The 26,007-nt window shown below is 47.2% G+C and overlaps 8 protein-coding genes across 8 annotated transcripts; 3 read left to right on the forward strand and 5 right to left on the reverse strand.

Annotated features, from left to right (window-relative positions):
• Positions 1–327: 327 nt before the first annotated feature.
• Positions 328–1,751, reverse strand: N7477_004185 (UPF0075 domain protein; the record flags this gene model as incomplete). Its single annotated transcript, XM_056965848.1, has 3 exons — positions 328–1,494; positions 1,543–1,617; positions 1,671–1,751. The coding sequence occupies 3 exons, from the start codon at positions 1,749–1,751 to the stop codon at positions 328–330; spliced, it is 1,323 nt and encodes a 440-aa protein (XP_056825801.1).
• Positions 1,752–2,366: 615 nt separating this feature from the next.
• N7477_004186 (putative MFS sugar transporter) lies at positions 2,367–4,357 on the forward strand (the record flags this gene model as incomplete). Its single annotated transcript, XM_056965849.1, has 8 exons — positions 2,367–2,760; positions 2,811–2,900; positions 2,954–3,363; positions 3,424–3,615; positions 3,669–3,763; positions 3,822–3,978; positions 4,041–4,101; positions 4,152–4,357. The coding sequence occupies 8 exons, from the start codon at positions 2,367–2,369 to the stop codon at positions 4,355–4,357; spliced, it is 1,605 nt and encodes a 534-aa protein (XP_056825802.1).
• Positions 4,358–9,178: 4,821 nt separating this feature from the next.
• N7477_004187 (uncharacterized protein) lies at positions 9,179–11,366 on the reverse strand (the record flags this gene model as incomplete). Its single annotated transcript, XM_056965850.1, has 10 exons — positions 9,179–9,463; positions 9,517–9,615; positions 9,682–9,969; positions 10,026–10,060; positions 10,119–10,405; positions 10,453–10,582; positions 10,630–10,727; positions 10,782–10,988; positions 11,050–11,152; positions 11,219–11,366. The coding sequence occupies 10 exons, from the start codon at positions 11,364–11,366 to the stop codon at positions 9,179–9,181; spliced, it is 1,680 nt and encodes a 559-aa protein (XP_056825803.1).
• Positions 11,367–15,995: 4,629 nt separating this feature from the next.
• Positions 15,996–17,876, reverse strand: N7477_004188 (fungal specific transcription factor domain-containing protein; the record flags this gene model as incomplete). Its single annotated transcript, XM_056965851.1, has 1 exon — positions 15,996–17,876. The coding sequence occupies one exon, from the start codon at positions 17,874–17,876 to the stop codon at positions 15,996–15,998; it is 1,881 nt and encodes a 626-aa protein (XP_056825804.1).
• Positions 17,877–19,447: 1,571 nt separating this feature from the next.
• On the forward strand, positions 19,448–21,121 carry N7477_004189 (flavin-containing monooxygenase; the record flags this gene model as incomplete). Its single annotated transcript, XM_056965852.1, has 3 exons — positions 19,448–19,480; positions 19,531–19,628; positions 19,681–21,121. 3 exons carry the CDS (start codon positions 19,448–19,450, stop codon positions 21,119–21,121), a joined length of 1,572 nt encoding a protein of 523 aa, XP_056825805.1.
• Positions 21,122–21,740: 619 nt separating this feature from the next.
• Positions 21,741–22,681, reverse strand: N7477_004190 (uncharacterized protein; the record flags this gene model as incomplete). The annotated part of the gene is made up of 2 exons (XM_056965853.1): positions 21,741–22,523; positions 22,586–22,681. 2 exons carry the CDS (start codon positions 22,679–22,681, stop codon positions 21,741–21,743), a joined length of 879 nt encoding a protein of 292 aa, XP_056825806.1.
• Positions 22,682–23,338: 657 nt separating this feature from the next.
• N7477_004191 (3-hydroxyisobutyrate dehydrogenase) lies at positions 23,339–24,467 on the forward strand (the record flags this gene model as incomplete). The annotated part of the gene is made up of 3 exons (XM_056965854.1): positions 23,339–23,381; positions 23,468–23,655; positions 23,739–24,467. 3 exons carry the CDS (start codon positions 23,339–23,341, stop codon positions 24,465–24,467), a joined length of 960 nt encoding a protein of 319 aa, XP_056825807.1.
• A 339-nt stretch (positions 24,468–24,806) lies between these two features.
• Positions 24,807–25,807, reverse strand: N7477_004192 (N-acyl homoserine lactonase family protein; the record flags this gene model as incomplete). Its single annotated transcript, XM_056965855.1, has 4 exons — positions 24,807–25,139; positions 25,195–25,416; positions 25,476–25,623; positions 25,686–25,807. 4 exons carry the CDS (start codon positions 25,805–25,807, stop codon positions 24,807–24,809), a joined length of 825 nt encoding a protein of 274 aa, XP_056825808.1.
• Between the last annotated feature and the right edge of the window lie 200 nt (positions 25,808–26,007).

The following is a 26,007-nucleotide window of genomic DNA, read 5'->3' on the forward strand; positions in this document are numbered from 1 at the left end:
GATTGTCATTTTGTCCGTATGTAGCTCGAATCATGAAATGTAAGTCAACACTCTCAAACCAAGCGGCTACGGACCCCGACCATCCGTGATGATCATCGCCTGGCGTCTGGACTCATCAACGCTACGGTTTGTTTCGCAGGACGGGTGGCACTTAGCAAGCCGGACGGCGAGCCAGCCTATCGATTTTGCGTTGATTGTATTTGCATTGTGCTTAGTCTATCTACATATAACAAATTGCTTTTTATGGACGATTTCCGTCGTCCTTTGCAGCATGGTCGTACTGATTTCAACCCTTTTTCCCCTCTTTTTTTTATTCCAAGAGGTGGTCTACCACTTGTTGTTGAAAACTTTGCCATCGACATAGTTGACCAGTTCCTTCACCGGCGCTAGGTGGTCACGCCCAGCACCAAATTGCATACCTTGGCGTAGAACTTGCCGGTAGTTTTTCCCAGGAGACACTTTCCCAAGCACGTACTCTTGACGGGTCTCAACGCGTGTAGGGACTGGAATGGAACGACCCACCACAGCCTCCATACCTTGCCAGGCAAAAGTGATAGCCTCCTTCGCGCCCGCTGGAATGCCGGCCTCATCAAGCATTAGGATACGAGTGTTTGGATAGTGTTTTTGAATGTACGCGGTGATGTTGGGATTATAGGCACCACCGCCGCACATGAAGATTTCTGCTATTTCAAGGTCTTTCGGAGCATACCGACGGTAGTGGTCCACAATAGCCTGCGCAGTGACGCGGGTGATCGTCGCGACAACATCGTCAGGACTAAGTCCTTTTGCTTCAGCCTTGGCGATGAGGTCGTGCGCAAGGGTATCTCGGAAAACTTCACGACCCGTCGTCTTCGGCGGATCAAGTGCAAAATACTTGTGACGAAGGAATTCGTCCACAAGCTCTTGATCGACGGTGCCGCGTGCACCCATCTCACCATCTTTGTCGTACTCGCGCTCGCCATCTGTATAATGGCGCACTACCGCATCAATGAAAACATTGCCAGGGCCGGTGTCAAAGTCGAAACATTCGTCCACGCCGCCGTGGGTATCAGGCGGGATAAAGCATACGTTGGCGATACCGCCGATATTTTGACAGGCACGCAACTTGGTCGGGTGGTGTAACACAAGGGCGTCAAAAAAGGCAATCAGCGGTGCACCCTGTCGTCCGGCAGCTTGATCGCTCACCCGGAAATCGGTCACTGCGGTGATACCGGTGCGTGAGGCTAGGAATGAGCCTTCGGCCATCGTCAATGCGCTACGGGTCTCTCCAGGTTCGGGCATAGAGAGAAGCCAGATCGTTTGACCATGGGAGCCTAGCACATCAATGGATTCAATATCGACATTTTGATCCTTGCAGAATTGATGGACTGCAGATGCAAATGTCTCGCCGAGGATGACATTCACTTTGGATAATTCGGATGGGGATGTGTGGTTGCGCAGGATCATGTTCATGATCCGTTTCTTGATAACTGGTTCCAGCGGGATTTCTCCATACTATTACCAATGTCAATGATGCTTCGCGAGAACAGTCAGTTTGTTTACCTTCAAAAGCTCAAAGTGCATCGGGGACTCGGGAGTCTCTTGGCGGAAATGACAAAGGGCACAGTCGATACCATCCTTAATTCACTGTGAGATTAACAGTCCTGCCACGATCAAAGTGGAGGACTCACCATCGACGTCCCGCTGTTCAGGCCGAGGACGGTCAGGTCCAAGGCATGACCAGAAGTACCATTGGTCGTGCTGGAAGCCATTGTTTGATCAATTACGGGGGCCTCAACGTCTCAATCCGGATTTTGAAGAGAGACACACGAGTGAGGATCTCGGCCGTATTTAACGGAGGCCGAAGTCCCGCGGCCGGCTGAATGGTAAATAGGTGGCAAGCTCGACATTCCGATTCCGATGGCCCGGAGAATGGTTTCATGCTCGCGCCGGCTAAACGGGTCGACGGCAAAATGCCTATTTCAAATTTTTTGGCTGGGGGCACTGGGGATCAGGATAGAATATGTTCAAAGCTTCAGTGAGCGCTGCTAAACGGCCAAACGCTTAAATGAGTCGTGCCAAAGTCGAGCCATCCCACTCTTCTCCAGATTCTGCTGCATGCTGATTGCCGGGGATGCCCCACCTTATATCAGGTCTCATGAGCTTCCAGTGATTCCGACGGATGACAAAGGACAGCGCAAGAATGAGCTCAGCGGCTCCATTGAGCGGCTACACGCTTAAATGATTAAGGATCAGTATACTCGCCCCGACTTTCCCCAGAATGTCCTGCGTTCCGATGGCCCGGGAACGCCCCACTTTGTATATAAAGCAATCTCGAGAGTCCGATGATTCCGAAGAATAAATTTGGATAGGGCAACACCGAAAAAATGGGATATACGACGTTGTGGAAGCGGCTCTCGCCGCGCCAGCTGAATGTTACTATCCAAATTTTCTCCCTCATTTCCATCTTCTTCGAGGGTTATGACCAAGGTGTCATGGGCGGCGTCAACTCTGCGCCTAATTATGTCACAGAGGTCGGTATCGGTAAGCCAGATGGCACAGTGACCAACACCACGCACCAGGGCGGCATTGTCAGTGTCTATTACCTGGGTGCTATCTTCGGTTGCTTTGCTGGAGGATACTTGGCTGATCGAATCGGCCGCATCAATGGTCTTCTGATGGGTGCGTCGTTCGCCTTGGTCGGCGGGGCTTTACAGAGTGCCGCTCAGAACTCGAACTTCATGATTTGTGCTCGGGTTTTGACCGGTATTGGCACTGGAGGTGAGTAAGTTGGCAAGTTTCCGCACTCGCGATCGCTCACAATGGCGCAGCTTTGACTGGTATCACGCCTGTTTTGGTCTCGGAAACCTCTTCAGCAGATCATCGTGGCGGTTTTCTAGGCTACGTTTTCGTTGCAAACTGTAACATGACCCCCAACGCTATCCTTCGCCAACTTCATACTTACGCTTTTTAGACCTTGGGATATCGGTCGCATATTGGATCTCTTTCGGTCTCGCGTTCATCGACAACGGCTATTCTGAAGTGAGATGGCGGTTCTTGCTCGCGTTTCAATGCGTTCCAGCCTTGATCCTTCTCTCCTGCATCAAGATGTTACCCGACAGTCCCCGATACCTCGCTTCAGTGGGTCGCAAACAAGAGGCTCGTGAATTGCTAGATCAACTTCGTCGACACCGCGCCACCCCTCAAGAAATTGACCATGAGTTTTTCGAGATTGTGACATTGGCCGAGGAGGGGAAACGTAGCAGCTCTTTCCAATTCGCAAAAATCTTGTTTGGGCAAAGTGGAAAGATGCATCCAAATTTGGGCAGGCGAGCTTGGCTTTGTGTCTGGTTGCAGATCATGGCCTCCTGGACGGGTATCACTGTAAGTGTTTTCTTTCGTGTCCAGCTGGTGTTATTCAAATTTTCTTAACATTAAATCCAGGCTGTCACTGCATATGCTCCGGTTCTCCTCAAGCAAGCCGGGTATAGCGAAATCACCATAAACGGTCTGGCTGGTGGTATCAACACAATTGGTATTTTTGGTACCCTCATCAGTGCCCAAATTGTCGATCGCTTAGGCCGACGTGCCTGCCTGATCGGTGGTGCAGCCCTGTTGTTTATCGTCAATTTGATTGTGCGTCCCCACCTCTCAGGAAACTGATTGGTCTACTTCTAACCATGTCATAGGCTGGGGCTGTCTACGAGGGCTCGTTGCAGAATCCCGACAAGGCGGCTCAGTACGCTCCCGGGGCTGTGGCTATGTTGTTTTTATTCAATCTTAGGTATGTCGAGCATCTCCAGCGTGAGCCTTTTCTATACTAATCTGTTACCCCATGGTAGTTATGCTGCGACTTGGGGTACTGTCGCATTTCTGGTGCCCACAGAGATATTTCCGAGCGATCTACGGGCTCAGGGCAATGGCTTTGGTATTACCGGATGGGCTATCGGTGTTGGGATGACTACCCTGGTCAATCCAGTCATGTTTGAGGCCCTGACAGTAAGTTTGGGAACTTTTACAAAGCTTCACGTCGCATGAACAGCTACTCACCGCTTCAACAGAGCCGTACTTACTTCCTCTTCGCCGGTCTCAATTTACTTTGGATCCCCATTATCTATCTCTGTACGTCCCGCTTAGAATTCATCTTTGGAAGATCACAGTTAACGATTTAGTCTACCCTGAAACATGTAATCGTTCCCTGGAATCGATCGAAACATTGTTCTCTACACCAAGTCCCTTCCACTGGAAGATGGAACAGGCATTTGCATTACATGGTAATGTTTTGGCGGAGCGTGGGATCAATAAGAATGTTGGTTTTGATGATGATAGAAATGATTTTGGATCATTTGACAAGCCACAAGATCAGATGATTGCCTAATGCCCCGAGACACTCTGCGAAGAAAAGTTTTTTGTCGTTTAGCATTGCCCGGTTCATATCCGGGTGTGTTCAGTCAGTCAGTCAGTCAGTCAGCTGTTTGTGGTTTTGGATTCAGAAGTATTAGAACAGTGGTATTCCTCCCATGAGTGATCGTGACTAAGGTCAGATTGGGATGAGTGCCGTTGCAATTAGCCCCAAAGTCCGACATTGCTGATTTCATCGATGTCTTGGGCCAGCACTTGCTTGACGACCATTCAATCTTCAAAGTTCTAGCGTTGAGAATTGTGCGGGACTTTTTGTATGCTTGTCTTTAACCAATTTAAAGCCCTCTAGACGCATTTCCCTTCGTGAGTCACTCCTGTGCTCCCTAAAAGGCATCTAGCTATTAATCTCGAACCGAAGGAAGAGAAATTCACGCGGAGCTTCGTTTTCGAAATGGAGATCAGTACTATTGATGGCCATTATCTGGTGGATCATGGGTCTTTCGAGCAGCTTTAATGATAGGACTTGTTCGTTTCTTGGAAATAGTCATCAAAGAAAGTATATAATTTGGAATTACTAAGAGATCCCGGGGTTGAACCTTCGAGAAAATTGCCTCAATAGCCTGTAACCGATTTGATTTCTTCATATATTGACAAATATGGTCCGAGATCACTGCGCTTTCCCAAGCATGAATTATCTACCATTTCTCATCAAAATCGAAGAATTTTCGATTGCTCATTTAATGCGGAACCATGATTGATACTGTGAAATAGGGCGACTGAATACGGATACACAAATGGTTGTGAAAAAAATATTGCTGTAAGATAAATAGACGATCTGAGCTAGAAACGACGGTGAATTGCATTTGGTCAGAAGCTCGTGTTATCTCGATATTAATATCATATTAGCACAGTTTTATTTATGGTGAATGTGATCATTTTGAACGGAAGAAAGACCATTGTAATGAAATTTTGAAGAATTTTAGACCTTCAACATTGATAGGCCATTTTGATTTGAATAAATAGCCAAAGGAGACGCATTGGGCAGAATGCGGCAACAAGTGTTCCCTTACCGAGCCCGTGATCGAAGGACGATATATCTGCCCCACGCGCAGCCCAATTACCTGTCAAACGGTCGCGTATTTGCTTGAGATGACGCCATGAGGGGTCACCCATAGTGCATGGACAATTTCGGAAATGTCAGGTCGGACTAATGTTGATTAAAAGATCTGCACTGCTGCCTCTTTTGAGCAGCATGGCTAGCGGTAGTATGCGGATGGTAGAAAGTGAGGCAAAAGCCATTCATCACATTGAGCATTTTAAGCATAAGGGTCACTTCACTATCATGAAATGGCTCAAAGTCGACGAAGTGCAATAAACTTGTTCACTTACCCAGCTGTTGGCATTTTTGCGTCGGGGGAAAGTTAGCTACTCAATTGAGCTGAATGTTCATTAATGAAAATCTGAATGGAAGCAGTAGCTGGCATCGTTCCAGGTTTCGATTGATTTTGTCTATGACGGTTGGTACAGAGCAAATGTCAAAACTTGAGCTACGGCTTAGGATTTTGTGCTGCGAAAAGCGTACCCTTTCCTATCCACAGGTTCGTTTTTCATCGAGTCATGGCGATAAAAGTCCATTCATGATGGCATTAGCGTTGTTTTCATTCCATCCTCCTCTATATGCCAGCGCCATTTTCTGCTCGGGCCACCTAAGGCGCCTCGATCCTGCCACGGTGATACTCTTCTTTCAATGATGAAAGGTTTGACTTCGGATATGTTCAGGAAACCAGAGATAGAGTTGAGTATAATACAGACGTTACGTCAGACTTCCTATGTCGCTGAGAATGCCTCTGCCTCAGGCTGGCGGACACTTGTGACCCAATTCTCTGTGCGTCAACGTTGTTCAATGCAATCTAAAATCCTATTGTGATTCAATGAGAATCTGCCCGAAATTGGAGGAAGGGTTGATTCTCGGTTGAAAGCTAACCGCATTGGAATCAACCCCCGGATTGAGATCATGACATTGCATCACCCGTGAAAATGGCGTTACGGACGTCGTGGCAGTATATTGAGATTTTGGGGCCGAGATTCGATTCTGTCATGAAAAAAGAGTTTCTAGTAAACGTAGATAGTGAATAACAAAACACGAGTCTTGTGTGAAATCAGTTCTTTCGATCGATGATGTCAACGGGTCTTAATCGAACATTCGCCACATTCGCTGAGTTGACGAGACGACCTTATTTATATTGGCAGCTCAAGAATGGCGTCTGACATAGATATTATGTTTGGCAGTAAAAAAAGGAAAGGTGTGACTGCACTGGCCATGAATCATGCATTGATCAAAATGAGACCGGGAGAGACATCAACATGAGGCAAGTCAGAAGTATCATATGGAAAGCTTGCTAAGAAGACGCCGAAATGGACCGATCATCTCTCAATTCCAATTGGGCCTTTCATGATCGTAGTCTTCGATATCGCGCTTCCATGCATAGTCTACTACTTTTGGTTCGACATCCATCAATCCCGATGGGAGAGTGACTGCCAAGCCTTTGATAGATGCCCCTGCACAAAGCCGGAGTGCGATAAGCGGATCTTGGTCTTCAATATCATATCATTTGGGTTGGGAGAGTTTTACATTCTAATTGCGCGGGTTTAACGTCTCATCTAGTACCCAGATACATGTGCTTCTCTTCTATCTCGCTCACGATGGGAGCTCGACGCTACATCATGGGTTTACGGAGCGGCGATGATATGTGACTTGATCCCTTTTGTCATTGTTAGTGGTAAAGAGATTCCAAAACTGTACCTCCACTCCCCAGGGTTTCTGATGACCTTCCTAGGCATCTTAATGGCCATTACTCTCATTCCGATCAAGACCCCTGTCCGTATCAACTCACAGATGAAAGGGACCCAATTGCGACCTATGATACATCACGCGGCAGAGGAATTATCGCAGCCGATGGCCTGCAAGACCAAGACTTTCGCCAGCAGTATGATTTGCGCTATGAAGCTTCCAAAGGCTTTAGGCGCATGCCCCTCGCCCTTATTATATGGTGGATCATCAGGGTTTGTGTCTACCTTGGGTGTTTGTTAGCCACCATAGGGGTACTGGAAGTCCATTACGCCTTCGGGGTATCTCTAGGATTTTATTTGCGTATATTCTTACTTGTGCATTGACGTTTTTTGGCTGCAGGTAGAGATAGACCGTGAGCGCAGAGCATAAAACCTCGCATCGTGTAAATTTGGAAATTAAAAAGATGTGATTGCAAGCACCGATGAACATTGCTAATTTATTTTGCAGCTCAACTGGATCTACGACCCTCCAAGGCTTCCCTCAAGTATGTGGAAGTAAGACCCCCTTTGATCATGTAGGAAAGTTGAATATATACGGTCATTGTCACTGCGGACAAGTGTGATCAATTTTAAAGCAAAGAATCTACAAAATCTAATATCTGAACTCTCCCTTCATGCTGCCAGCCCATCTTCCACAGCTGTATCCGCTTAAGCGAACGCCATTAGATTAACAAGCTTCCCACCATCGTTGCGCGAGGCAACCCGAGTGTAAGTAGCCATTGTAAGAAAAATCCGCTGATATCTTATTCAACAGCTGTATAAAAGCCCCGTTCAAAACACCGCCAAGTCCGTGTTCTTCCTTAAACGCAGATGTCAACCCTGGCGGAACATCTCTGAAACGAGACGACGATTGATTGCTCAGATTAGCTTGCGCAGTACCGATTCGATCCGCCGGACCAAGGCTTTGTACAAATGAGACGAACCCATCCCGGTATCGAAATCAGCAATTCTTATCATTGTGTGGACAGCTGCTTGGGGCCTTCGAGGCCGATGGCTCCACTGAAGCCTTTGAGTGCGGACCATTGTAGTTTCTTAGCCAAGGAGGGGTGGAGATTGAATTTTTTATCAAACCTGCGACAACATTCATGTATCAAAGGGCAAAGATCATTAAAGGGGCGGCGCAGTCGAATTCAACGGTGTTAATGTCTCTCAGAAAGACTGTGAACATGATTCGGTTGAACAATCAGCTACCCATATGCCGCTCGACGTCTGGCGGGATGTGATTTTGCCATCTGATTCCTTGCAAATCACGCAAAAATCACGCAATGACCACGAATTAAGACATGTTCGAACGATTGCTTAGTATGTTGGTGATTGGTACTGTAAGACGTTCGTAATCGAATTAGTGCACGTCCTGGAAATGAGCCAGTGACAACGCTTCAGCTTTTGATAATGCGGGGAGGCGAAGATGGGTCTCCGTGTCGGTATTGATTGAAGACAACATAATCGAGTACTACAGCATATTCTTCGATTAACGAGATCACCTCCCCTCTCTGACCAGTGATATCAGGTTTCCGCCTCAAATGGCGCTATAAAGAGCTACGGTAGAAGGATTGTGAACAAGCATTTGTGAACGGGGTCGAGCTTTTTGATCTTTCCAGTGGATGTGAGGCCTTTCTTTTCGCGGTTCCTTGGATCCAAGAAGAAGAAAAACGGGCTTGTTGGCGGTAAGTGGCTGCAAGGAAATGGATGCTACGAATGATTTGGTACTGAGCTACATTGGTCATTTTCGCGATGAATAAAACAAAAACTTCCCCACTCGAAAAAGTACGTCAATGCAACACCTACTACAGATATAGCGATCGTGGGAATCGAATACACAAGCTTGAATAATGAGAAAAAAAATCAATCCTAAGTCAATACAGCCCCAACTCAAAACTTTGTCACGTTTTGGCATTTTTAGTACCGACTCGTTCAATAATCGGAAAAAGGGCTTCGAGATTATATTCGACATGTTCGAACTCCTTCAAACTTCAAAAAGCTGGGGCTACGGCTCGACTTCAACAGTTTCATTACCAGGAACATGCTTTTCCTCCGCAACACCATCACCCAGTAAGCCTAGCTCAGTATAAATTTGGACAAGACGGTTGCGGTCTTCAATGGCATTTCCGGCTTCATCGCCAAAGACCTCGTCCATCTCCTCGAGGGTAAGATTCTTTGTTTCAGGGACAGCGAAGTAGATGAATAGTGCGCCGATGAAGCATATCAGACCGAAGAAAATGAAGGTACCGTACGTCATGGATGAAACCATGGGAGGTGTGGCTTGGCCGATCTAGTCCTTGTTAGTACTTTTAACCCGCAAAGAAGCACTGTGGAAATAAATACAGCGAAATTATTGAGCCAGTTAGAAGAAGCACCGATAGAGATGCCCTTTGCACGAAACCCGAGCGGGAAAATCTCCGCTACAACGACCCAGGCACCTGGCTGCGATAACGATAGGCGTCAGTGTATACTTAACTCCAATTGACGACAGTGTAGGAAATGACTTACGCCCCAGGAGCACCCGAAGTGGATTTCATAAATCCACACAAAAACGACAGCAACCCAGCCGGCAGCTCTGTGGGCTGCCCAGTCCTTGTTGAAAGATCCATATAGAGCAGCAACAATAATATGGGAAACGCCCATCCCAATAGCCCCTGCAATCAGGACAGGCTTACGCCCAAGCTGATCAATGTACAGAACGGCAGGAATAGTGGCAAGGAACATAAGAATGCCGCCGACTCCACTGGCGAGCAGCGACGTGGTATTTCCCGTGAGACCGAGATCCTTGAAGATAAACTATGAACGATCAGTATAATACAAGCTTTCGGTGTTGCCTGGATGGAGAAGTTTACAGCTGCATAGTAGAGGATCGCGTTGACTCCTGACCCTGTGAAATAACATCTTCAGCGGTTGAGTCCAGCATGCCTGCCAAATCTGAAACCCACATTGTTGGAAAACCATAATAAATACCGCAACAACAACTCTCTTGAAGAGAGATCTGTTAGTGAGAAGGCTGACATATTGTTGGAAACCCAATTTGAACTGATTCATAAGCCCAGGAGCCTGATATTGAGGGAATCGTGCGATCGAAGTTTCGACTTCAAAGCGATGCTGCGCCTTCATTTCTAGGTATTCCAGTTGGACCAGTTCGTTCTCGGAAGGCAAGGATCGGATCCGAGAAATGACGGCGAGACTTTCTTCGTCTCGGCCTTTGGTCATGAGCCAACGAGGACTGTGAAGCGTTAGTGATACTTTCACACTTGCCTGAAGGGCGCTGACATACCTAGGAGGCATGAATAGAATACCAATACCAAGACCGAGGCGGGAAGAATCTGAATACAAATGGGGACTAGCCAAGCAGCGTTGGACTGGTGCGCGCCGGTCCCTCCAATGTAGTTCGTTCCGTATCCTGACCACAAATCAGCACAGCTTGAGACAACTCGGAGTATAGCCTACCAATCCAATACGATACCATGATACCAAAGGTAATCGCAAGTTGTTGAAGGGACACAAGAGATCCTCTTAACTCTGCAGGGGCCAGTTCCGCGTTGTATCTAGATGGGTCTTTAGCCGAATATTGGACGTAGCCCGCTGGGTAATGTCCTTACAGTGGCACAATCATAGAAAGAGTACCGACACCCATACCGGTCACGAAGCGACCGCCGAGGATATAGGAGGGTCCTTTGGCACAAGCTTGGACGATAACGCCGAGCAAGAAGACAATCACGCCGCTAAATGTCGCCAACTTACGCCCAAGCCGGTCGGCGAGAACACCGTTGATGAGAACGCCCACCCAAGCACCAAGTTCAAGAATACTGTTCAGTCTTCAGTTAATGGAATGATCATCGTGATTTGTCACCGGTCTGGTATGCGTACGCGGTCAGAAATCCTCTCAAAGTCGGGTTGGAGATTGATTCAGGATGCACCGTAGCGGAGAAAGAGGGCATATTCAGAATTTGTCCAAACATTCCTTGATTGTCTTCGCTCTTGAATCAGCACGGCCGTTGTAGTCAATATAATACAGAAACCAAGAGATAGGACCTACAGCCATACACAAAACCACCAAGAGAAGCAAATACGGCGATAGCGAAAATTCGAAGATTCGAGAGCAGACCCTTCACTCCCGACGGCCCGGCGAGTTGGGCACGTCTTTGTGAGAGAGCATGCTGTCCCGAAGCGATTGTTGCGACCATTTTGATCAGAGAGATAGGCCTTCAGAATGTAGTCTGAGGTCCTCAGCCTCTGCACTTATACAACCTCCAAGCGGGGTCTCTTTAGCACGATCATTGCCTGTGTTAGGGTAATTGTGGCGAAAGCAAACGGGAAGCACCAGTCAGGCACGGCTCAGAAGGCAATCTGCCTAAATAGCTTCCTAGCTAAATCAAAGGTAAACTTTCAAAGTAGCTATTATCTGGCAGCTGACCACTTCAGCAACGCGTTTACCGTGGTCCTTGAAATTGATTGGTCGCTCGGGCGCTTGGCTAGTGCAAAGTGACCGGCAAATATCGGCAGCAACAGGGAGTAGAAAAACCGTGACTAGCAATGCATTAAGGCTGAATTGTGTGATAAGCTGAGAATCCCTTATCCCTAATTTACCGACTGACTGGGAAAGTCGTATAATCTAGGTTTACAGGTCGGCGCTCCGTCCATGGAATGAGTTCACAGTAAGTCTGCATTTTTTAGAGCTGGAGAAGCCGTGCAACATGTATGCGGCTCCCACAACGTAGTTATATAACATAGAATCCAAACGGGGAGGTCCAGAGCCTTATCGTTGTCAGCCTTTGTGCGAGAGATGAGGTTAAGTAATTTGGAAAGACTGAACCACAGTCGAGGTCGGTCCCAGGATTCAAAGCGACAGCTGCTGCTTCAGCGCCAGTGCATGTACAGTTATGACTGAGATAAATATCGTCGATCGCGCCACAGTCTGATTTTATCAGTGACCTGTTGCCTCCTAGCTCCAGTGATCACGTAAGATTGTCTGGAGTAAACACGAATCGGCACAGCTAGGGACTCCGTTGACAGCGTTGTAACTGCACATTGTCGCGTCGACTTTCGCGTCGCGGGTGCACGAACGGAAAGAAGGCAAATAATACTCGGAAAGATCCCCTATGGAGACAATAGCTTCAAATATATGACGCGTGACATTTCCCCAGTCCTCGAGATTATACGCGGCGAAGTGCTTGCATGTCGCACTCTTGGATGTGCAGGCCCAACACAATCCTGCAAACCGTCGATGAAGTTGAGGACATATCGAGCAACATGAAAATCATCTTCTCCAGGAGTCTCTTGACCACGACCCCGACGAGGGTCTTGAATGGGTTGAGGTTAGGCGTCCAGAAGTCGAAACCAGAGTGACCCGTGTTGCGCACAGGAGAATATTAGTTTATGTCATATATTTTCTCCTCGAGCGTTATGGAAGCTACATGCGAATTGGCCCTTGTGAGCACATTTTCAGATGTGTCGCATACTGCCAATCTCACTTAACGGTCCTGTGGTGCAGCCCGAAAAGGCACTAATGGCCATAGCTCTGCTGGCAAGAAGCGCCATAATAGAAAGAATACTTTTTTTTTTTTACATGGGGCATATTCAAGACAGTCCATCTTATGCTTGGATCGAGATTGATTCCGTTCTCTCAAATAAAATTTGGTCAGAATCCATATTTGTAACCTATTCTCAACTTCGACGAGGGACTTCAACGGTCGATAATGTCATTGGGACTCTACAATCACATTTAGCCGTAGTCAAATGCTATTTCCTCTCTGTCTGGGAATCGCCGAGTTACCACGACTCTCACAATTAAAGAAGCAATGTACGGCTCAAACTTATCTGATGACATGTAATTTGCCAGAGAACCTGATGTTAGCTTAGTTCTTCCGCAAAAGGCGGTGGAATCAAGAATGAAATAGCCTGAATTGAAATTTGGTGGAGAATCCAGTGTAACCTGACCTAACAAAATGCGGGGTTGGGGTAGGTGGGGCATCCGGTCGTCTTCTCCGAAAATTAACTCTGTGAATATTATTATGGGGGCTCCCTCACAAATTAAGTGATAGGATGTTCTAACTCCTCACAACTAACGATAGATTACGAAAATAGCACACACCTTGATCAAGCAAGTGCTATTGACGGATAGAGAAGAGCAAGCTCAGGCTCCTAATGTATCAGGGGATCAAATCATTCGAGGATAATGATCTCGAGTGACTTATCTTCCATAGCGGCCTTTAAACCTCTAGAACTATAGTAACACTCCCTAGGAAGCATAACAATCGTGCTCGGGGACTTGTGAGGAGCAAGTGATCCTGGGAACCACTTTCACTTCCCTAGTTCAGTGAAATGTAAGCGAGTGTCCAAGCAAGAAGACAGTTGGCCGAACTATAGCGAAAAGGCGCCAAACCCTAAGAATGAGAAAGTATTCATTATTTTGCCCTTCTTTGAGTCATAAGGCACAACTCTAAAACTATTTTAGCCAAAGATGGCGTGAATATTACGCCTTTCTCATCCGGGGCCCCTCCCTATGCCTATCACTTGTGGGTTAACTACTGAGCCCTGTGTTTAATTCGATTTTTGTCAAATGACGTTTCAATTTCGCAAGACTCGCTCTCACAACCAACTTTGAACTTGGCCATCCTAATTCACCTGGTCGACAGGCTATCTAGTCTGTCGCGGACCAAGACGAGAAGAATTCTTGTGTCATTAACAAAGCAACTAAGCTGGAGAGAAGAAGAAGAGAGAAAGAAGAGAACGAGCGACTACAAAAGAAAACCAATTCTATCCCAAATCGAGTTAGCCCAACGGCCCCTTCCAGATCATGTTCCCCCTCAGTCCTCAAGATAATCATGCGTCACATATTGCGTTATTCAACAGCACTGCTTTCAATTCAAACGTTCACATTAATTAATGTGCTGCCTTTCATGACCTGACAATGTAATCTTTTACTAAGACAAACAACCAACAAGCATTAGGCCACAAAACTCTAAGAACACTTATTGCACGGTTCTAGTACTGACAGGTAATTTGGCAAAATCTGAAACACACAGATCTACCTTAGCCAGTTAAAATAAGATATTTCCTGGTAATAGTTTTGTGGTCCTGGGAGATAATGTAAGCTCCTGGTAGGGATAGGGTAGATAAATCTAGGAATAAAATGGCTCCTCGGAGCTGATCAGAAACCCCCAGCCCCACAAACTAGACACTATGGGTATGTCAATTAGTCCTCTGTTATTTATCTTCTTTCTAATTTAGAGACTGTAGTGGGAGAACCGGTGACATAATAGCATATGTGTGGCCTCAGGCATGATTCAATGTCTGCAGTGCATAGTGCATCTTCAAGACAGAGTTGGAGATAGATAAGTCATCTACCTAATTCATTCAGGTTCACCCTGTTTCCTCTATTCATGATACAGCATTAAGGTTATTCCGTACTGCCGCATTAGGGCATCAGTACGGCCTCATCCAGATCGTCCTCTACACCGGACAGGCGGTGTGTGTGTGTGTGTGTGTGTTGTCCAGTCTGCACAGCCAGACAGCCATCGAGCCGTTCCCACTTCAATACTTGTTTATCTGTTTGCCATCATTTTGATCTCTCCATTCCGCTAGATACTGCGATAAAGATGGAAAACCTCTCAAGCAAATCTTATTGGTCTCTGCCATGCGATCATATATTTCTACAGATTCATTTTAAAAACTAGTGCGAGAAAGGCAATGTCGTCTCCCATTTTGGAGTCAATTCTGGATATGGTGTCGCCGTGATGTCCACATTATCGGAGTCGATTCAGTTGGACATGTCGCCATTGCTAGTTTGAGGAATCGACCAACAATTACCGAGCCACTATAAAGGATTATGGTCTTTGTCTTTGCTCTCATTGATGTATTTATATTTAAAGTCCTCCCATCCTAGAGATCTAAGAACTTCGATCTCGTGTAAGGGCTGTCTGGCCAAAGTCCGATAACTCTGTCCCCTCGCCGATACCAGCACTTACACTCATCAGTAAACACTGTTCCGGCGAAGTATGACTCAACGAATTAAGACCTTTATAAGACCTAAGTTTTATACTATTTCTCGAGGAAAGAGAGTCTTCGTCTCTTTCCTTAAGAATATAAATAGTATAGCTTTCTATAGCCTGTTATTAATAATTATATATATATTACTTTTAATTAGCTTTGCTATCGCGTCTTCTTATTAGTTCTAACGATTGAATGAATCCTTTCTCTAATGCCTTATCTATATTAAATAACTGACTCGTATCGAGGTTTACCTAGTATAGAATAAGGCTTTAGGGTCCGATACGTTCTAAGTGTACAATGTTGAAACATTGTTTCATCATGCGCGGACCACGTCCCTTTTCCGTCAACTTACACTTTACACTAGGCGACCGGAAACTAAATAACCCACAACGAAAAGAACCCTGGCCGGGTTTACACGGCTATTGGCCCAATCTAAATTACCCTGAACTTTGGAAACATAATCGGATGGGATTTATACTGCCCAAGCAAGTTCAAATCGGTGATAATTTATAGATTCTAAATGTGTGAGAGAGTTAAATTAGACTCTGTTTTATCCCGTACGGAGATATGTCAGAGTCGCCACTGGCCGCTAGAGAGGTAGATACAGAAGATGTTGCAAGCAAAAATTAGGTTTTAAATAGGTCAAAATTAGTATTTTGAATAGTCTTATATAGTAAATATATCAAGATTAGAGAGGCTTTGACCTGATAATAATGATGTTAATAATAAATAATGTCCAAAATATGCTATAGGATTGTATCGATCAAGTACAGGAAGGCAATTTTGAACTATTGACACCACTTAAACACATCAAGTGTTAGTCATAGTGGGAAAATTTGTGGTTCTTCAGCAGAGGGAAGCCAGAAATTTGGCATCAACATGATATCCCTGAGTCCGACTGGAACGTTCGCATCGAAAATGGTGCCTGTATCGAATGGTACGTACAGGTTTTGTTGTAAGTCCACCAGCGGTGAATTGAAGCTCTCCGAAACCACTTCATTAGTAGCTGGTTGCAACTCATCGGGCTCATCAATTTCTTGTTGGCTGACTGGGTGCGAAATTTCTTCTTTGTCATCGGAGCTGGAAGAAAGAAATTCGAAGAGTTTTACTGCCCAGCTCCCTGGGTCCCAGAAATCAGCTGCCTGGTTCAACACAATCAGACAGTTATCGAGTGACGCCCGGGCCTTTTCAGCCGAGTCGGCATCAGACTGACGCCACTGACGATAGAAAATAATGCCTGCAAGGAAGAATGCAGGGAATAGTTCGTGTGGAAATGCGTTCAGAGAAGAATTGGTCATTATTGTGATAGCAGTGGACGCTATACCAGATGCTGCTGATTCTGCAATCGCTGTGGAACGACCAGTACTGCAAGGCGTTTGAGCTTGGGAGGATGAGACTCTTTCCGGCTTTAACATATGGAGCAAGATGACATGATAATGGAACATAATCTTGAAAATCACAGAGAACTTGGATAGGGGAGACTTCCGCTGAACCCAATTCATCGATTTCGGGAGATCTGATTGCCAGTCCGACAGTAGTTGATGCAGCTGCGCCACTGTGGCTGTACTTTCCCCGGGCCCAAAACGACTGATCAGGATCCGTCGTAGAAGAAGAGACAATTTGGAGATTTGAATTTGGTAATGAGCAGAGTCCTTGCAGTGACAATCGGTCTGTGGCTGATGGGAGCACGTTACGAAGCTTTCAAAATCCTCGCATGTTAAGGGCTCTGTGTCGCAAAGAGACATATTGAGTCTAAATGAACGGCCGAGCAATGCAGACGTATATGCGTCTCGTATGACCAGGTTCCACCACACCCTTCTTAGTAAACTCGTCACTTCTCTGAAGTGCGAGTGAGTATATGTAGCAGCCCGATGTAGACCAAGTGACACTGCAATTGTCACTCCAAAGCCGGTCCAACTTCCCGGGTTCCAGTAGCCTTGTATATGTGGTCCATAGAAGCTAAGCATCAAAGCTGCCTGGAGTAAGACAATCTTGTCCGAGTGATATCCCACGGTAAACAAGACCTTAGCTTTTTCGTAGTAGAACTGCCGTGCTTCGAATCTCGATTTGAACACCGATCGATGGATCACTGCATCATCACAGAAAGTAGCACCAATGAAACAAACGGCGTGAAGGATTATCCAGGGGAGCTTTTGTTCACGGTAATCTCTTTCTAATTGAGACTTCTCCACTATTGAACATAGTGGATGGAATCTCTCAAAATAAGCCGAGATAAGAGCATCCGATATAGCCCCGTCGGGGTAGTTAAATGCACCCTTCGCCTTTAAGTATGCGAAGTCTGTTTCTGCCAGATGTCCAGGAGGCTGGGTGGCCCCGCCTAAAGAGGCAGTCTTATCGTAGATCTGGCGATTTGCGTTGTGGAGCTTGGGACTATCCCCGTGTTTTAATTCTTCAAGAGCGAATGTAAATGGTGATGGTTCGCCAAAGACTACAATTCCAGGCCTTTCCGATTTGTTCGCGCTCTGTTGTCTTAGAAAGGCCTCGAACATACCAACCAGCGATTCTTCGGGGGATTGCGAAGCTCTTGATGCACGACTGTGATCAGAATCTCCTCTGAAAGGCTCTGAACTTCTTGGGGCATCTGTCGGGAAATGAGTTGGCGACTCACGTGGCGAAGAAGGGGTGTCAAGGTTTGAGAATCTCTCTGGCTGCAAGTTGTCGTTTGAGCCTTCCACGCTCATAGTTTGGGCGTTTTCTAGGTCCATTTGTTTCCTTTGTGTCTCGTTAGTCGTGTTGGGATGTCGATTTGATCTGTCTTGCACAGGTAGTCCGCCCAGTTCCGGATGTCTTCGGGCTTTTTTCCTATCGTAAATTCCTCTCTTAGAAACGATCAATGCACAGTCGTCAACCTGGTCCATGCGGCAGCGACTGCAAGGCACCCCCGCTTGCGCTGCATCGCATTTCACTTTGCGTTGGTTACATCTGTGACAGGCCTTCGAGGCTCTATGACGTCCTCTCGGATTCCCGTCCGGCATATTGACGATGGTTGGGACTGAACAAGCCAAAGAGGCAAGTTAGGAATGAAAGCGACCCCGTATATCCCGAATACTTGAAATGACTCAGAACAACGTGGTTTCTGAGTTATCGGACCCTACGAGGAGCGTTCGAAGCTTGACGTGATCTAGGAACAGCTGTCAAACACGGGGGCACCCAGCTGGCGGGGACCCAGAAAAAGTTGACGGGGACCCAGGATTAGTCATAATTTTCTGGATCCCCGTCAACTTTTTCTGGGACCCCGCCAGCTGGAACCCGCAAATACGGAAAGCGGCACCTTATCAAGAATCCAGTATTATATAATCCCCGGATCGATAAATTACAGGGAGGGATACACATGCAAAATAGAATAACCATTGCTCCCCGATCGGTATAGCCATATGCAGGACTGGGACACCCGCAGCGAAGGACATACACGGGCATTCATTCAGGGAGCTAGGTTAGTTACTCGTGATCTATCCTACATTGTCAGATGGAACCACCTGTGCTATTATTCGCTGTTTGACTCTGTTTGCAACCATCCTATATACTAAGGGGCGCTACCTCGGTACTGACCTTATTGGCGCTCTGTCTAGCACATCCTGGAAGACGACTCTAAACCCGAGGCCCTGTAAAGCCTAGCGGACTAGGAGGCGGTACGGCTGCAAGTCACAGTCCCGAGATCTGCAGTCAGTGCCCGGAAGGGCGTATTCAGCCTGCTCAGCACATATACTTGTTGTTCCTCGTAGCAGCAGATCGTTACGTATTACTTTCGCGCACTTCCTCGCAGTGACCAGTTAGCAACGAGTAACAAGACTATAGCAACCAGATCTCGCCCCAATTTTCGGGCCTCAAAAGTTTCTCAACTCCATGGCTCCGATCGAATCGGAGAATGCTCCATATACTTGATTGGGTTGCGTTGCCGCCGCCAAGATGACCCATCCATATAGCCGCGGTTATTACGGCTATGTACTTCCCGATGGCCCACTAAAGCGACTACACCGGGTTTTCGAAGTAACACGAGCCTCATTGCTACTTGGTGATCGGTGATGTCTTCCAAAGAGAAAGATGCGGGGTAAACCTGGGGGGTCGGGGAGGCGCGGGGAAGCTCCCTCGTCCCAATGTCATACACCCGTGCTTGTAGCCGTATTTTGTCTATATAGGACAGGGGCCCAGTGCACTAAGCCCTCGATTGTCTGCGACACTCCTAGAAACAATCTGTCATTCTTCTCTCTCTTTTAATCTTCCAATCAGAAGCTTTCACTCTCTGTGCCTCACTATGGGCTCCCAGGACCACACTATGCAGTCAAAGGTGGATGCGGTCATCGTTGGTGCTGGTTTTGGGGGATTTACATGTGCAAGAAGTTGGTTGATCAGGGCCTCTCGGTCAGATTGATCGAGGCCGCATCTGATGTCGGCGGTACTTGGTATTGGAATCGATACCCTGGAGCCATGAGCGAGTATATTTGATCCGACTTTTGCGAACGTTGTTCAGTCATTAATGAAGTATAGCACCAATTCCCACTTGTATCGTTATTCATGGGACAAAGAAGATCTCCAGCAGTATCCGTGGTCGCGCACCTATCTTCGTCAGCCTGAAATCCTAAAGTACTTGGAGCACGTTGTTGAGCGTCACAAACTGCGTCAATACATGCAATTCAATACACAGATGAGCGGCACAGAATGGAACCCCGAGACCTGCCTATGGACGGTTCAGACCAGTAGCGGTCCGAACCTGGAGGCCAAGTATTTAGTCACTGGAGTTGGCCTGCTCTCCAAGCAGAATTTCCCAGATTTTCCTGGCATCGATAAATACAAGGGCGAGCTATATCACAGCGGTGCGTGGCCCAGGCAGCATAATTTCAAGGGAAAGTGTGTCGGAGTTATTGGGAACGGGTCCACGGGTGTTCAGATCATCACCGACATCGCCGATGATGTCAAACAATTGGTCTGCTTTCAACGCACACCTCAATACGTTGTTCCATCAGGAGACAAGGTTGCCACTCCCGAGCATCGTGCTGAGGTCAACGCGAACTACGATGCGATCTGGAAGCAGGCCAAAGAGAGTGCTTTCGCCTTCGGCTTTGAAGAAAGTACCACCCCTTTAATGAGCGTGGGCAAAGAAGAACGCGAGAGAGTGTTTGAAGATGCATGGCAGAAAGGGAACGGATTCCGGTTCATGTTTGGCACGTTCTCCGACATCCTGACTAGTGAAGAAGCGAACGAGGAAGCTGCTCAGTTCATCCGCGGCAAGATTCGAGGCAGAGTCAACGATCCCGAGAAGGCTCGCAAATTGACACCAACCGAGTTTTATGCAAGACGCCCTCTGTGCGACACTGGGTATTACGAGAAGTTCAACCATGAACATGTCAATATCGTTGATCTCAAGGAAGCCCCCATCACAGAATTCACCGAGAGGGGCATCAAGACTGCTGATGGGACCGAGCATGAGCTTGATGCAATAATCTTTGCCACTGGCTTCGATGCCGTTGACGGCAACTACACTAGCATTGCTATCAAGGGAAAGAAGGGCGAGACCTTAAAGCAGCGTTGGGCCGACGGTGCGACCTCGTACCTCGGTATTTCTATCCCCGACTTTCCCAACCTGTTCATGATCCTAGGTCCCAACGGGCCCTTCACCAACCTGCCACCCAGCATCGAGACGCAAGTTGAGTTCATCAGTGAGCTGATTGCGCGTAGCGTTGAGTTATCTGCGGCAACTGGCAGCAATCGCGTCATCGAAACGACTCTCAAAGCCGAACATGATTGGACAGAGATGTGCGACAACATCAGCAAGGATAGTCTATTCCGAAGAACTGATTCATGGATCTTTGGTGCCAATGTCCCAGGAAAAAAGAAGTCTGTCCTTTTTTACTTTGGAGGATTAGGACAGTATCGCCAAGTACTTGATGCTGAGGTCAAAAGTGGATACAAGGGATACCATATTTACTAAGTCGGAGATCCACTGCCCTTGCTCAACATGGGAGAAAATTACAGGGCTTCAATAAAGCGGGTACTGCGAAGTTTAGAGAAGTATGCAAATATTGATTTAGTTACAATGAGTAGCCTGGAGTGAGTAGCTTATATCAGAGTGCATTTGTATGCAGTGGCATCCAACGAATTGAAAGAATACGTAAATAAAGCCCAGACCCTGGTGCCGCACTTATCTTCTAATAGGTAGAAATTAAGTAAGAGCCATCACCAGCTTGGAGAATTTCAAATCCGAACTGTGGGGAAACATTAACAACATTTTGGCAATTACAACTCAACATTATCCGGATAGCCTAGATTATGCCAAAGCTTATCGGCAGCTATGTTTCATTTTGTGTATAGCCTGGCAACAGCACATAGCCCCGGCAATTAGACTAAACATAGGTTTTTGTGTAGGGGGCCATGTTTTGACACTCCCAAGGTTCGAGCTTCTTATAATTCAAGTACTCCGAGTTACTCGCAGCACCTGTGGCTTTTCAATTTGTGATCCCGGAGACTGGTAATACTTAATGACTTGGAATGGCGAAGAACTCTCTCCGGAGATACTCGTCGACTTGATTTGCCGTTGATATTCGGACTATCTAATCATCGTTCCCCCAACCGCCCAAGTTCTTCGCCACGGTTGCGGGATCGGCCCACTTGTGCAGGTGCGCTCTGGCTTTGAATTCATCTCCCACGAATTCCACAACGGTGACCACCGCCTGCTTCAGATTCATCAACAGGGCCATGATTTTCTTCATCTTCTCGCTCTGATCATCTGTTCCTCTTGCACCTAACAACCGTCCCATTCCTCTCAAATGCCAGTTTCCCGGACCTCCCAATCCCAGGCAGGAGATCGAAGAGTACACCACCGCCTCAGTTTCAAGGGGTGTCAATACCTCGAAATCCGAGAGGAAAAGGCCATACAGCGTGTAGATCTCATTGAATTTGACATCTTCTCTGTGGCTTCCGAGGGAGTCGAAGACCTTTTCCAACAGCGGGGCGCCGTAGATCGTGTTGATCGTCGCTTGACCTCGCTCGTAAAGAGCAGGGACGCTCATTTTGTCAGCGATCCTAATTAAAAGAAGAACTTTGTTAGCAGACCTGACGAACAGAGGGGGAATAAAGGTGTCAAACCATTTCTCGCTCAGCTTGCTTGATGCGGCTCTTGACTTGATATCGCCTTCCGCAGCCGCAAGTGGGATGAGCACAGAAAGGACCTGCGGACCTCCCACGATAGTGAGGAGCTTCAGAATTACATCTCGTAGTCTTTGACTGAGATATTCCCTAGATTTTACTGAGCTGAAGGCCGGGTCGTGCTTGGTGAGGTAGGTATAAAACTCCGCGGGTGCGCTTGGCACTGGGGATACACCCAGAGCTGCAGCCTGCAAGCGATAGGGTGTTAATAGGATGATTTCTTATTGAGGCTTAAACTAGCCATTCTTACAATCACGAGGTACCAGGCCTCCTCCCCCAATTCCCGTGGGACTAGATCCTTCACCTGTCGGCAAAGGTCTTCCCATTGTTGCTCGTTGCGCTCCATCTGGAAAAGATAGAATATTCGGCTTTGATACTGAGGGCGTGTGAAAGGAACAAAAGTAATCGAAAAGGTTGAATTCCCTTCCAAGCTGATGATTATTTTACTTATGTGAAAGAATCCCTCAGTATGCAATTTAAATGATTTGGTGGACACAAGTTGACATGTCTGAGTACGTCATCGAATATAGCTGTCTCCATAGTTCAAGAGCCCGCGGCTTCTTCGCCTCAGACCCATAGTATGGTTGGTGCTTATCTATGATCAAAGTGGCTTGGCGTTGCCATCGGCTATCTTTGTCCGACCACTGCCCTATTCTAGCCATAATGAATCAGGAAATAGAATCATTTGTCTACGTAATAGCCACGGAAAGCACCTACATCTTCTGAAGACCTCGCCGTCTTTTAGTGCCGGAATGCCGGTCCTCTCGGTTCTGACGGCAGGTACGACTTAAACACGTGAAACACAAGTGAAGGTAATCATCTCACGTATTTCAACCACTCTATTTTCTCTAGCAACTATTTGTTTTCTTCGTCATCCCTGCAAGTTCATCTAAGCGCCTCCTTGGTCGACATAGGAACCCGTTGGGATTTACACCAACCAACCGACAAACGGAAAAAGGAAAAGTGGTGTAGGCGTGCTATCTTATTCGTTTCATCCAGCAAGATGGCGAACATCACCTGGGGCTATATTGGCCTGGGCAACATCGGTACGTGCGCAAATTGCTTACCTCCGGGTCCAATTTGTTTGTAACTTCGCTGTGCTTCTTTTGCTCAATTATTCTAACGACAAAAGGATATCCCATGGCTATCAATATTCGAAAGAATATGCCAGTCTCCCATAAGTTGATTGTGATGGATTTAAACAAGGTAGCAGTGAATAATTTCGTGAAAGACGTTGCCAGTCTTGCGAAGAGCGGGGATGGCGCCAATTCAATGCTCGTGGAAACTTCTGACAACGCTAAAGAGGTGGCGGCCAAATGTGTAAGATTTTCCTTCCCCTCTATGAATCGGGGTCCTCGCCCTTCTAACAAAAATGGCTTGTTAACTGACCATCGCCTATGTAGTCTGTACTTATCACCTGCCTCCCATCGTCAAAGGCCGTCGAGGCTGTCTTCAATTCCATAGTTGAAGATGGGGAACTTCCACCATTGCAGCAAGAGCGTCTTTTTATCGACCTTTCCACAATCGATCCTCATACTTCCCAGAAGGTCGCCAAACTCGTCCATGACTCGAAAAATGGTCAATACGTGGACGCACCCGTATCAGGAGGCGTGGCTGGAGCTCGTGCGGGGACTTTGTCACTCATGTTCGGCGCTCCCAGAATTGATACATTACTTGAGCGGATCCGTTCCATCTTGTTCCTGGTGGGTGATAAAGTTTGGCATATGGGTGAGCAAAGTGCCGGAGTTCGCAGCAAGATTGCCAACAACTACATCCTGTGCATCAACAACATCGCCACGGCAGAGGCAATGAACATGGCAAGACAGTGGGGTCTCGATGCCAAGGCCCTCACCGATATGCTCAAAGTTTCGACCGGGCGTTGCTGGCCCGTGGAAGTTAACAACCCCGTCCCTGGCGTGATCAAGGATTCCCCCGCGTCTAAGAATTATGAACCGGGTGGCACCGTGGCCATTATCAAGAAGGATCTTGGACTGGCTATTGCTGATGCAAAGGCATCTAACGCTGCTCTTAGACTAGCGGACGTGGCATGGGAAGTGTATGATGCAGTGGAGAAGGAGCACCACGGAAAGGACTTTTCTATCGTGTACCAGTGGTTGCAGACACAGGCATGATCTTAGTATATGCTATTCTTTTGTCTTCATATCTTAAAATATCTTGATCTAAAGACATCAATCCAAGAGGAATTCCTAAAGTAAGCCTGGAGATGCATAGACTGCTTGACAAGCGTAAGCGAGCGGAAAGCAAGGATGGCGAATCCTCTCTACTGAGAAACAAACTTACCAGGTTGGCTAAACGCGAAAAACCTCCCAGGTCTGCATAAGACCGTCGTGGTTGAGGGGCTTTGAAAAATATATACAATTAAAGGGAAGATCGAATGCAAGTCCGAATCAATTCTTCCGCATCTGATGCGCAAGCACTTGGCTCCGTTCCTGACTGTCCGTGGCCATCCTCTACTCGTAATATTCCTTGGCCAATTTATAACCCATTGCAACTTCCTTGTCGTGCCCAAATATTATTTTCGCGTCAAAAAGCCGCTGTAATCTCCGCACCAGGCTCAAACTCCGATACCACGCATTGTGATCTCTTGCCAATCCTCCGTGGGGGTGTCCGATTTCATAGTTCTCTTTGACATGAAACTGGTCGGTCGTCCAGATAAAAGTTCCGTCCTTCTCCAAGTTGATTTGCAGTCCACATAGGCCCGGGGTGTGTCCCGGCAAATGGTGGATGGAAATTCCTTGGAACAAATCCACCGTGGATTCATTAAAGGTTGTCCAGTTCAGATTCTCCAGATCAATATAGTGTGCCATATAGACACCCACATCGGCCCCGGTCGCGAACCGCCCAGCAGGCGTGCTTGAATTCTTCCTCATGCGTGTAGATAGGCACATCAGTTCCGATGAAGTGTTCCAGCCCGCCTGCATGATCTAAGTGGAGATGGCCCATGATGACCGCTTTGACATCTTTTATGTCGTTTCCAGTGGCTTTTATCGCGGCGGGAAGTTTTTGAGTCTCACAGTACTCGGTTCGTGGGAAGATATCGGTGATTGGGGCACCCCATTTCTACAGAGTCCATCGCTTGTTAGAAAAGGAGTTTGCCAGATTATTAGGTTCACACAAACCATATCGATATCCTCGGCACAACCCGTTTCGAACAGAATGAGTCCTACCCCGGGATAGTCGATAAGAGCCGACAGGACCATCAGATCACGACGTTTGCTCTCTGGGTTCAAGTTGCTCACGGAGCTTGCGTTGGCACCTCGGAGAAGCCTGTATTAGGTTTGTCTCAGCAAAGCCCGATGGTCATGCCACCTGAAGTTCAATCGACCTACCAAGACTCGTCGACTTGTAAGGTTCCAAGATCCAGAATATGCATCTTGGTTCCGGGAGGGCATTTGAATGCTGGAACTGCCGCATTAGCGAGCAGCGCGGTCGGGTCTGGTCGGGCAGCCATGATTTGGAGTTGGCGATTGGCTAAGAGTGAGATCCGGGCTGAATTCCCAATTCGCTTGGAATTTATGTCTTGGCTTATTTAGAGAAATTTGGCTCCCATCCCCGCACAGTCGGCTTCGGCTGTGATCTACATCAACCGACCTCATCACATGACCATCTCGAGAGCCCGCGGCGTCTTGTTACTTCCCCGTCTTCTCCCCG

Source organism: Penicillium maclennaniae, assembly GCF_028827695.1.
Source record: "Penicillium maclennaniae strain IBT 15551 chromosome Unknown utg000003l:1.0-5670915.0:1.0-5674809.0, whole genome shotgun sequence".
In the NCBI taxonomy this organism is placed as follows: Eukaryota; Fungi; Ascomycota; class Eurotiomycetes; order Eurotiales; family Aspergillaceae; genus Penicillium; species Penicillium maclennaniae.